The sequence below is a fragment of the Eschscholzia californica genome, unplaced genomic scaffold, assembly GCF_041429995.1.
Source record: "Eschscholzia californica isolate CP2 unplaced genomic scaffold, dmEscCali1.0.p SCAF_4, whole genome shotgun sequence".
Classification (NCBI taxonomy): domain Eukaryota; kingdom Viridiplantae; phylum Streptophyta; class Magnoliopsida; order Ranunculales; family Papaveraceae; genus Eschscholzia; species Eschscholzia californica.
In genome coordinates, this window is record NW_028238461.1 from 43,537,942 (window position 1) to 43,550,372 (window position 12,431).

At 35.6% G+C, this 12,431-nt stretch overlaps 1 protein-coding gene across 1 annotated transcript; it reads left to right on the top strand.

The window, feature by feature from the left end:
- Positions 1 to 9,589: 9,589 nt before the first annotated feature.
- Positions 9,590 to 11,776, top strand: LOC147544923 (F-box protein At1g20360-like). Its single transcript, XM_086673927.1, has 2 exons — positions 9,590 to 9,746; positions 10,364 to 11,776. The coding sequence occupies exons 1-2, from the start codon at positions 9,674 to 9,676 to the stop codon at positions 11,590 to 11,592; spliced, it is 1,302 nt and encodes a 433-aa protein (XP_086530053.1). The 5' UTR covers positions 9,590 to 9,673; the 3' UTR covers positions 11,593 to 11,776.
- The last annotated feature ends 655 nt before the right edge of the window (positions 11,777 to 12,431 follow it).

Below are 12,431 nucleotides of genomic sequence, written 5' to 3' on the forward strand. Positions count from 1 at the left end.
ACCGCCACCCTTTACCAGACCCTCCTGTCCAACACCACCACCATCCCACCACCATCACAAACCATCATCACAGATCCCATGTCTCTACCAAACCACCATCACTAAACCCCACCGGATGTAGCCACAAACCACCCCCACCACAACCACTAAACCCATCAATCACAAAACCAATCGCATCTCCATGAGCAAATCGATCACCACCAAACATCACAACACTCCACCACATAATATCTATAGAAACAGATAAATGGAAGAAGAAAAGAGGGAAAAACTAAAACCATGGAAAAATAACTATGGGTAACTACCCCATTGAGGAGGCGCCACCCTAAAAACGGAAGCAAGATTTTTCTACCACCCGGATCTTTCTCTCTCTTTCTATAAAAATGATATATTTAGAAGTGAGTTTTCATCAGCTTTCTAACGAGATCCACTTTCACTATTTTTTTTTACGTTTTTCTGCAAACATGTATTTGCAACGACATGTTCTGCAAACATGTGTTTGCATCGATCTGTTCTGCAACATGTGTTTGCATAATGTCAACTTCAAACTGTGTTTCCATAATGTAAAAATTAGTATAACTCCTGATTTAGACTACGTGTGGTCCCTCAAAACACGACATACTGTTCCAACTAAATTCCTAGCTTGGATCCGATTACAGAGACAGTAAGATGCTTCCAAAACAGTTCAATACAAAATATATTCTGCATTAAGAGATAGCAAAACGAGATCAAATTCTAAGCACTAACTAAAATACATAATGTGCACCCATTCTTTTTTTTTTTGTTGAACAATGTGCACCCATTCTTGAGCTTATCAATCTCATATATTGCCCTTCTGCTATCTCCACAAAAATAAGGTTCAAGTCATGTATGTAATGGAATCTTCTCACCCACCCACACATTTTCAAGTTAAGGTGAAGATTTGATTTTTATGGAACATTAAAAGTTGAATCCTATTAACAAATTCTGTGAATTCTGTTATCAATTCATAATAAAAATAATGAGGTTAAAATTACATATTTATGGACTTGACAGCACATATATCTACAAACAGAAGCAACCCCACTTTAACTCCCAATTCATTTCAAAAATTTCATGAAAGAAAGTGATATTAGGTCTACTGGATCAATAACTACCCGTTAGAATTACCAATTTGGCAAAAAAAAAAAGGTTATTTCTCAAATGGCCCCCAACTTTGTGACCAGCTTCCTGTCTGGCCTCCTAGATTAGCAAAAATATCTATGTGGCCCCCATTTTCTGTTATCTTTAACTGTCCGTTACTCTCACTCCTCCACCTCATTTCTTCTCTCTGCCAAGTCACTTAAAACGTCACATCATCATCTTCTCCGGCAGAGGTCGTCGGCCGGCCAAATTTCCGGTCGGCGACCTTCAAACATAAAAAAAAATTAACTTTTTTTTCTATCTCCTCTCTCTCTAAATTTTTTTTTTCTTTCCTCTCTCTCTCTAGAACAGATCTAGAGAGAAAGAGAGGAGAACATACCAGATTTGTTCGTGAAACCTCTCTCTCTCTCTAGAGAGAGGAAAGAAAAAAAATTAGAGAGAGAGGAGAGAGAAAAAAATAATAATTTTTTTTTTTTCAAATGTTTGAAGTTCGCCGGCGGGCCATCCCTGCCGGAGAAGATGATGATGTGGCGTTTCAGGTGACTTGGCAGAGAGAGGAAATGAGGTGGAGGAGTGAGAGTAACGGACAGTTAAAGATAACGAAAAAGGGGGCCATATGAGTATGTTTGCTAATCTATGGGGCCAGGCAGGAAGCTGGTCACAAAGTTGGGGGCCATTTGGAAAATAACCCAAAAAGAATCGATAACTTACCAAGAAATTATGATAAACAAAAGCTCTAGGTTCCCACGAAATGACTTCCATCCATGGATCTCCTCTTTCCCCCAATCCATCATGTATACAAACAAAATTTGACCACATAACTAAACTCCAATAAATCCCTAACTAAAAATTAGGCAAAAAATAATTCAATTATTCTTTCTTACCTTTTCTCGATCACCTTACGAGCTAAGGAACTAAGATCATTAGCTTTAGAATTTTCAACATTATTAGATGGAAGTGAAAGGATTCCAAGAGCTAAAAGAATTAATAGAACGAAAGAAAGCAGTATAGCTAAAACTAGTGTGAATAGCGAAGATCTTATATTCATCGACCAAAAATGTCTCCCGCCTTTCGCCATTAATGCCATCTCAATTAACTCAACCAAATACTCCTCTGATCAAACAAAGAAAACCCTAATTCTCTGAAGAAGACGACTTTAGATCTGAACTTTTTATAGAGAGCGAGAGAGTTTATTTTCCTTCTTCTGTACTGAGTTTTGAAGGGACGACCATTTTTGTTCAGAGAGAAACGACTTCTTCAAGAACTTCATTCCAAAGAAACTGAAAGATTGTAAATGACATAATTAAAAAATCGAATAGAAAGTGATTAAATCAATAGTAATACGAATTCAACCATGCAAGTGCAACGTCGACTTTCAGGATCAAAACGAACAATGTACACTACTTTAATGGAGAAGAAGATGAAGAAGAAGATGGCTATGGTGTTCTAGAGAGAAAAAGTAAAAAACTTTAAAAAGGAAAAGTGAAGGAGCACGGGGGCAATTCTAGAATAACTTTTTTCAAAATGACCTTAAGAATAATTAATCATACTATTTTAAACCAGACTAACCATTATATATAATATTATGACAAATTTTAATTATTTGAAAAGGCTGCGGCTTTGGGGAATAAATAAAAAACTCCGGGGAATAAAGACTTAGTCAACCAACCTTGACTTAGAGGGCATACTTATTTTTTGGCCCAAAATTTTTTTAGTTTGTCTCTTGCCCCTTAATCTTCATCTTCATCTTCTTCTCACCTCAACTTCTACAAATTTCGACCACCACAAATTCCGGCCACCATTTTAATCTTCAACTTTCTCATCTTCTCTCTCCCTTCTTATTATTCTTCTTCTTCTTTCTTCTTCTCTTTCTCTCTCTAAAACTATCTTCTTAAACTCAGATTATTCCGAGTAGAAAAAGATGATGAAGGGGTTCCTCTTCATCTCTTCCACTCATGGAAGATGAAGGGGGAAAGCCCTTCATCTCCCTGCAACAGGGCAGTACACATGACGAAATCTGCTGAAGGGGTAAACCCTTTTAGTGAGAGAAGGAATCCAACCAATAAAAATTCGCACATGGGTATTCATCGGGTCAGATCTTTTTCTCTCTAAGTCAAATATCACTACTCATGGGAGTGTTTAAGTGTCAAAGCAAAGATAGGAGGTCAGGGAGAGAAGGAGAAGAGTTGAAAAGGTGTAAAGAATATGAGTCAGAGGGAAAGAGAAAAGAGATCCACGGTCAGGTAAGGTGGGGGTAGGGGCTAGGTTCCATGAAATTTATATCAACATTGAAAATGTTAATTTTCAAAGCTCTGACAAGTGCCTCAATTAGGGCAAATTATATAAAGATCTCATCTTACATTCTAGGGTTTAACATAATTGGTTCAGGAGAGAGAAATAGATGGAAAAGAAAAAGAAGGGAAAGAGAGAGGGAGAAAGATGAAGATGGAAATGGTGGTCGCGGGAATTGTTGGTCGCCGGAATTTGTGGGAGTTTAGGTGAGGAGAAGATGAAGACTAAGGGGCAAGAGACAAGCTTTTAAATTTTTTGATCAAAAAATAAATATGTCCCTAAAGTCAATCTCAGTTGACTTAGTCTTTATGCCCCGGAGAGTTTTCTTTATTCCCCAAAGCCGCGACCTTTGAAAAAGTTAAGTGTTTTTTTTACTAATTATATAAAATATTATGACTCGTACAATCATTTTCTCTCAGTGAACCTCTCTTTTTTGCGCTTAAAAGTACGAAAGCACCCTTATGTTTATTGTTTTATCTATCTTTTTTCTTCGATCTCTTATACCTCTTCGATACTTTGCCAAACGCATCTTCAATTTTCATACCTACATATCCATCTTTTTCTACATTACCATAACATTTGTCGAAAATTTAAAAATGAAAAAACAGAATAATTCGAAGAAAAAAAATCGTAAATTCTAAAAAATAAATTTAACTTCTCATTTGTTTTTTATTGTACGTTAAAATTAATGTTTCCAAGTGTAATCAATTTGAAAAACACCTCTCGATATGGAGCATGTTATTTTTCTTTTAATTAAAACTCATATACATTCAAAAAAAATATAAATGCAAAATGAAATTATGAATTGAACGAAAAGTTAAAATGTTAGACAAGAAATTATTAATCGAACTTGCAATTTAGATAGAAAAATTCATGAATATACCGAGTTAGAGTGTTATGTAGACCGTAAACTTACACATTAGATAGAAAAATTATGGAAAGACCGAAGTATGAAAGTTATGTCGGTCGTAGTGATATGAGAAGAAAAAAAAAATATAACAAGTGTAGAGCTATTTTCGTATTTTTAAGTGTAAAAGAAGTGGTTTTACTAATATCCAATTAAAAAGGGAGTATCGCTAATTGGACATTAGAGGTGAGGGGTATCGCTAAAACCCCCAGAAAAACAATGTTTTTGAGTACAAATATGAGGATGTGATAAGCACATGCACCACCATTATTGACCTTTGACTCTTCTCTTTTTTCTTTTTGTTGCAAACATTTGACTCTTTTCTTTTTTACGAACACTTTAATCTTAGAGATCATGGAAAGATCCTTCTAAAAGTCATCATAAACTGTTTGTATGGTCATCTCAACTACATTTGCTTTATCTGTTGCACTATAATTAGATCGTATAGATATTGGGATATCCACCTCCATTAAGACATCAACACATAACTTCTGGGAGTGTGATGCAAAAATTTGTTACTCTTACTTTATCGAATAAGTTTTGCCCTTCGACTCTCTCTTTTATATCAGTCATGTTTTCTCTTCTTTCACGCTTGACTTTGACTAATAAAGGTCAACCTAAGGCCAAATAGTCTACCAAACAAATTTAATGTACAAAATTAGGTCGAACACCAAATTTTACACTATCTGGTTTAAAAGAAATGACATATTTTTCTAAAATAGATTAAGCTTCTGTGAAAACCCTGCAACCTATGCAAAACTAATGCAAAAATGTATGCAAACCAAAACCAAATTTTGTACAATTTTTTATGAAGCCTTTACATCGTACAAATATGTGTAAATTCGTACAAACATCACGTAGAGAGGTCAAAGAAATTTGACCAAATTCCATACAAGTTTAAGTTTTTCCTCAATCAGAGCCAAATAGTATATGAAGGGTGTGTTTGATTGGAAGTTTCTCGGGGAAAATAGAAACAACTTCTCTAAAAAATTAGATTTTCATGTGTTTGTTAAGATTATTAGGGAATCTTGGATTTTTCACGCACGTGAGAAAAAGTTTCCAAATTCACCATGAAATAAGGCCATTTCAACTACATTTGCTTTATCCGTTGCACTATATTAGATCGCATAGATATTGGGATATCCACCTCCATTAAGACTTCAACACATAACTTTTGGGAGGTGATGCAAAAATTTGTTGCTCTTACTAAGTTTTTTGCCCTTCGACTCTCTCTTTTATATCAGTCATGTTTTTTCTTCTTTCACGTTTGACTTTGACTAATAAAGGTCAACCTATATTAAAGGCCAAATAGTCTATCAAACAAATTTTATGTACAAAATTAGGTCGAACACCAATTTTACGTTATCTGGTTTAAAAGAAATGACATACTTTTTCTAAAATAGATTTAGCTTCTGTGAAAACCCTACAACCTGTGCAAAACTCATGCAAAAATGTATGCAAACCAAAACCAAATTTTGTACAAGTTTTTACGAAGCCTTTACATCAGTGGCGTGGCTGAGAAATTGGGGGTCCGGTGCCAAAATATTAATAGGGGCCTTTTACATGTCTAATTTTTTTTTACATAAAATTCAAACGATCTAACCATAAAAATATTATTTCATCGGCGAATTGAATCTCAATGTTGTATTCTGAACTAAATACTTACAAATTAATGTCTTTGTTCGAAAAAAATTTCTTCTCGCATTATCTAAGCAAAATTGTCAATTAAATTTTAATAGTCAATTTTGTCTAAGGATACGCTTTCAAAAGTAAGCAAAGCTAACCCATTTAGGTTATCCTTCAACATAGTCTATCTCAAGTATGATTTCAAAATCTTGATGGTAGAAAATTTTTGTACAACCTCGTTAACGAGAAATTTGTACTTGTCCAATTCGATCTTTGAGATTTAACTAATCCCTGCTGGTCTTCTTCTTTTTCTTTATAACACGAAGTGAAGAAACAAACCTAACAGTAATAAATAATAAACAGATGATTTCAATAGAAAAAATACCCAATGTAATAGATTAGTGGTTATTAAACAGTAACTAGCTAGAGAAGAATACCCGATGTACGTAGAGAGAGCAACAAGGTAAGTGGTTATTAAACAGTAACTAGCTAGAGAAGAATACCCAATGTATGTAGAGAGATAAACAAGGTAAGTGGGATTCGTGGAGTTCCTGTAATAGATTAGTGGTTATTAAACAGTAACTAGCTAGAGAAGAATACCCAATGTACGTAGAGAGAGAAACAAGGTAAGTGGGATTCGTGGAGTTCCTGTATAGATAAAAGTCTTAGAACAGGTGGATGTGGGCCTCTAAGCTATATCCCTACTCTTTATATAGTATTATAGTAGTCCGTAAAAGTAGTAAAAGAAATTTTATTTGGGCCCATGCATGTGGTGGGGGCCCTGTGCGGGAGCACACCCCGCACCCCCCACCACACGCTACTGCTTTACATCGTACAAATATGTGCAAATTCGTACAAACATCACGTAGAGAGGTGGAAGAAATTTGACCAAATTCCATACAAGTTTAAGTTTTTCCTCAATCAGAACCAAATAGTATATGAAGGGTGTGTTTGATTGGAAGTTTCTCGGGGAAAATAGAAACAGTTTCTCTAAAAAATTAGAATTTCATGTGTTTGTTAAGATTATTAGGGAATCTTGGATTTTCACTCACGTGAGAATAAGTTTCCAAATTTACCATGAAATAAGGTCATCTCAACTACATTTGCTTTATCCGTTGCACTATATTAGATCGCATAGATATTGGGATATCCACCTCCATTAAGACTTCAACACATAACTTTTGGGAGGGTGATGCAAAAATTTGTTGCTCTTACTTTATCTAATAAGTTTTTTGCCCTTCGACTCTCTCTTTTATATCAGTCATGTTTTCCCTTCTTTCACGTTTGACTTTGACTAATAAAGGTCAACCTATATTAAAGGCCAAATAGTCTATCAAACAAATTTTATGTACAAAATTAGGTCGAACACCAATTTTACGTTATCTAATTTAAAAGAAATGACATACTTTTTCTAAAATAGATTTAGCTTCTGTGAAAACCCTGCAACCTGTGCAAAAATGTATGCAAACCAAAACCAAATTTTTACAAAGCCTTTACATCGTACAAATATGTGTAAATTCGTACAAACATCACATAGAGAGGTGGAAGAAATTTGACCAAATTCCATACAAGTTTAAGTTTTTCCTCAATCAGAACCAAATAGTATATGAAGGGTGTGTTTGATTGGAAGTTTCTCGGGGAAAATAGAAACAATTTCTCTAAAAAATAAGATTTTCATGTGTTTGTTAAGATTATTAGGGAATCTTGGATTTTCACTCACGTGAGAAAAAGTTTCCAAATTTACCATGAAATAAGGTCATCTCAACTACATTTGCTTTATCCGTTGCACTATAATTAGATCGTATAGATATTGGGATATCCACCTCCATTAAGACTTCAATACATAACTTTTGGGAGGGTGATGCAAAAATTTGTTGCTCTTACTTTATCGAATAAGTTTTTGCCCTTCGACTCTGTCTTTTATATCAGTCATGTTTTCTCTTCTTTCAAACTTGACTTTGACTAATAAAGGTCAACCTATATTAAAGGCCAAATAGTCTATCAAGCAAATTTTATGTACAAAATTATGTCGAACACCAAATTTTACGCTATCTAGTTTAAAAGAAATGACATACTTTTTCTAAAATAGATTAAGCTTCTGTGAAAATCCTGCAACCAGTGCAAAACTCATGCAAAAATGTATGCAAACCAAAACCAAATTCTGTACAAGTTTTTACGAAGCCTTTACATCGTACAAATATGTGTAAATTCGTACAAACATCACGTAGAGAGGTGGAAGAAATTTGACCAAATTCCGTACAAGTTTAAGTTTTTCCTCAATCAAAGCCAAATAGTATATGAAGGGTGTGTTTGATTGGAAGTTTCTCGGAGAAAATAGAAACAGTTTCTCTAAAAAATTAGATTTTTATGTGTTTGTTAAGATTATTGGGGAATCTTGGATTTCACTCACGTTACAAAAAGTTTCCAAATTTACCATGAAATAAGGAAAAGTCTGTGAACCTCTTTCCCACCTTCCATATTTCTCAACAACTTTGACCACCTTCATCTCTCTAATGAAGAAGCTTTAGATGAGATTTTCAACTCTTTTCCAGCCGAGATTAAGCCCTCTACTTCAGGTTGTTTTCTAGATTAATTTTTTTCCTGAAATTACTCATTTTCAATTCTATTTCATATTTGTTTGTATTTTTAAGGTCTGAAATCTGAATCAACGTTGTGTGTAATTCTTGTTATTTAGCAAGCTTTTATCATTCTAATGGAGTTAGCTACTAAAAGAAGTTTGTGTACCCTTATACATGTTTTTTTCAGCCATAAAACCAGTCCTCAAAGAAAACCTGTTTTAAAGTGTGACTGTAACAGAAGTAAATGCATACACGAAACTTCAATTATACAAGTAACTATACATATATAATACTTCATATAAAACAACCAACAGGTAAATCTTCTTCTCAAAATCGAATTCTTTTTAGCTGAAAGCATATACATTGGCCATCGAATATGAGGACTTGTTTTTAGGATCTAATTTGATTGGAAGGAAGAAAGGATGCAAAACTTAATGTACACATACACAGAGAGACATTTTAGGGGAGACCTAGAGTCAAAACCTACAAAGGTAATTGAAGCAAAACAACAATCTAGATACTAATAAATGTTGAGGGTGCATGTCGTCGAAATGGAGCAACACCGGCAGCGGTGGCGGCGAAGAAGTGGAGGAGCCATTGATTGAATCAGTTTATGGTTCCCACCGGTTTCGGCTATACATAGTGAACTAAAAGTTTTAAACTAGGGTTTCAGTTGAGGGAGAAACTCCACTTGTGATTTAGAAGAGAATTCAAGAACTCTTGTACAACACTCACAAATTCGAATACAAACCCCATGACGGATTACACACGATTTGGAGCACCAATGAGGTAACAACATAGGTATCTCGTACAACACTCACAAATTCGAATACAAACCCTCACAATTGGGCTTCTTTCACTTTGCACCATGATGGTATTATACAATTGTATGTTGATGTTAAGTTTCCACGTTCAGTGAAACTTTCTTTCAAAAAAACATGTCTCGCGCATTTGGGATACAGATTCAGATTCAGATGTGGGAGGGTTTCTATAAGCGCCCAAGTTTATGGATATAGGCACCCTTTTTATTCATACACCCACCAGGGCCACCACCCCCACAGAATGTGGTGGAGGAGGTTCCTAATAAAATGGCACAAGGATACATTTTTAGGATCCAAAGCATCACTCACCACCTTCCGACGGAAGAATGACCTCCTCGAAACAGACCTTGAAACGCACGACTAGTTACCAGAGCAGTAGGACCGTGAAAACCAAAACAGGTACTCGTCATTCTCTCTCTCTCTCTCTCTCTCTCTCTAGGGTTTTTATAATCCAACATTTAACTCTCATCACTTTTGGTTATAGTGCATTAGGCTAATTAGGTTTCCAAGGTATTGCTTTGATATCGTTTTTCTAAGTTTGCTGATTTAGTAATTATCATATTGATCTTTTTTCTTTTGAATAATTTGATATAATTCTTATGATCTGAAACTTTCCCCTTGATTTTGAAAACCACATGAGTTCCACTGGTAAATGATTGATGTTGTACTTAAAACAAACGAGTGTTTTTCAAAGTTTGCTGATTTAGTAATTCTCATATTTTTGTTTTTTTGAACTTTAAACTTTCACTTATAGTTATAATAATTGTGTATGCCGAATTAATTCCCCTTGCTTCAGATTAACTCCCTAAGAATGGTGATTCCTGATGAACCAAAAACCATTACGGAATGCATTTTTAGTAATCGAATTTCACTTGCCGTGCGACCACACATGGCTAGAGTGTAGTCTCTAGTCTCCTTTCGAACATACCAGTATGGGATTATGAGGTTAACAGTGTTTTGCATTAAAGAGATGGTTTCTAAGTTTCTCTCTTTCTATGTCTCCTCTCTATAAGCAGATTACTATATACCAGCACCAACAATCGCCAACAAGCTTGATGACAATCTCCTTCGTGAAATTCTGATACGTCTGCCTGCAAAATCCGTAACTGGATTTAAACTTATAAGCAAAAGATGGCAATCCTTGATCTCTGATCCTTTCTTTGTAAACCAACACACTAGTCGTCAAACCAATCGATATGCTTGTAGCTTTTTGTCTGAACGGTCAATGGATGGCAAAATCCTTCGGCAAACTTTTGCTCACTCTTCACCCAATCTCCTTACCGAGACGACCTTTTCTTTAGGCTTACGTGAAAAGTTCGATGTTTCACCCAATCTCCTTAGTCAGACCACCATTTCTCTAGGCTGCTTACCTCCTGTGTTTGAGTATCTAGACGTACAAATCTTAGCTAGTTGTCATGGCATTCTTTTGGTTGAGTTCGCAAAATACAATTACATTTGTGTTGTTAACCCTTTAACCAAGAAAACCCAACTTATTCCACATCCTCTAATAAAACGAAGAAATTGTCGTTTCGGATTAGTTTTTGGGTCAACTTCCACCTCTCCATATTACTATAACCACTACAATGTAGTTTGCATGGTCATAACAAAAACTATGGTTGGATTCAAGATTTACAATAACAAGAAATGGCGTTGGAGAGATTCCAAGAGGACTACGAAGATACGCTTCAGTGACAAGGTACCTATACAGTCCTATCCAGTTTGTTTTCAAGGGATTATACACTGGTTTGCTGACAATGGATGTATTATTGCATTCGATGCGGATAAAGAAGAGAGCAGGATATTTGAAATACCAAAGAGCGTAAGCGAATTGGTGCAAAATAGATGGATACCTTGGTTTGGAGTTGTAGAAGATGCAGTAAACATTGTTGTGGTTACCCAAGAACATGAAATAGTAATCTGTGTACTCGATGATTATGAAAACACCAAGTGGATAGTGAAGAGAAAAGATGCGCTAAAAACAGAGAAGAATAGTACAGTTAATATTGAACCCATCTTCTTTGATGGTCAGAGATTAATTTTATACGTGAGCTCGTCTTCGAGGGTTGGTAGAGGGAATTTTGAGGATTGGGTAGAACACGATATCCAGACTGGTGTTTCTCGACATTTATGTTCTACAGATAAACTAAGCTGCTGTTTTCCAGATATAAGGACTCTAACTGAGGTTTTGCCGGAGAAACCAATGCTTCGTTATACAGAAGATTGGTATGATTTGGAATCTGAGTAGTAACTTTTTGTTACAAAATGATTTTAAATGTCTAATTATGCTCAGATGTATTATGAATTTGCCTGGTAGTTTGTTTTATTTCATCTTTCTTTCTTTTGGGTAAGTTGAACTAGTTTATTAGCATTCTCAGAGTCTGTTTCTACTCACTTTCTGTCTATCAAAGAATTAGCATATGTTGTTTCTACTGATTTCGTCTATCAAACAATTAGCATATGTTCAAAGTAAACACTATATTGTGATGTGAAATGTGAAATGTAGGCGAGCCAGTTTCAGGCGGTATTTCACTGAATGTCTGTCAGCCATCCAGTTTCAGGCGGTTTGTTTTTTGTCTGACTCTGATTGAATGGTTTATTTTGTTCTATTTTTGGGTCCATTTGATTTAAAGGATTCAGTCATAGACATTAAAGAAATAGAATATTTTTGTCGTAAATGGGGAAGAACCTTAAAATCTGAAATATTCATGTTTTATATATAGAAAGATATAAATTTAGAAAGAGTTTTAAAAATTTGGAAAATAGCAAATAGAGATTTGCAAAAAAAAAAAAAAAAAAAATTGGAAACCTAGGAGTTTTAGAAACTCCTAGGGTCCGGCAAGGAAGCTTCTTGGCCGGACCAGAAGCTCCTGGACGCGTCTACAAGACGCGTCCAGAGCACTCGACCAGACGCGTCTGGGAGGTCCTGGATGTCTCGGACTAGGTCCGAGACACCTAGTGCTGGTCCGGTCCAGCACCCGACACGTCTAGGACGCGTCTGGTGCATGGACTAGCGTCCTGGCTCTGGCCAGGACGAGACCAGGCCTTGGTAGGCCTCGGCCAGGACATGCCGGTCCTATGGGCCGT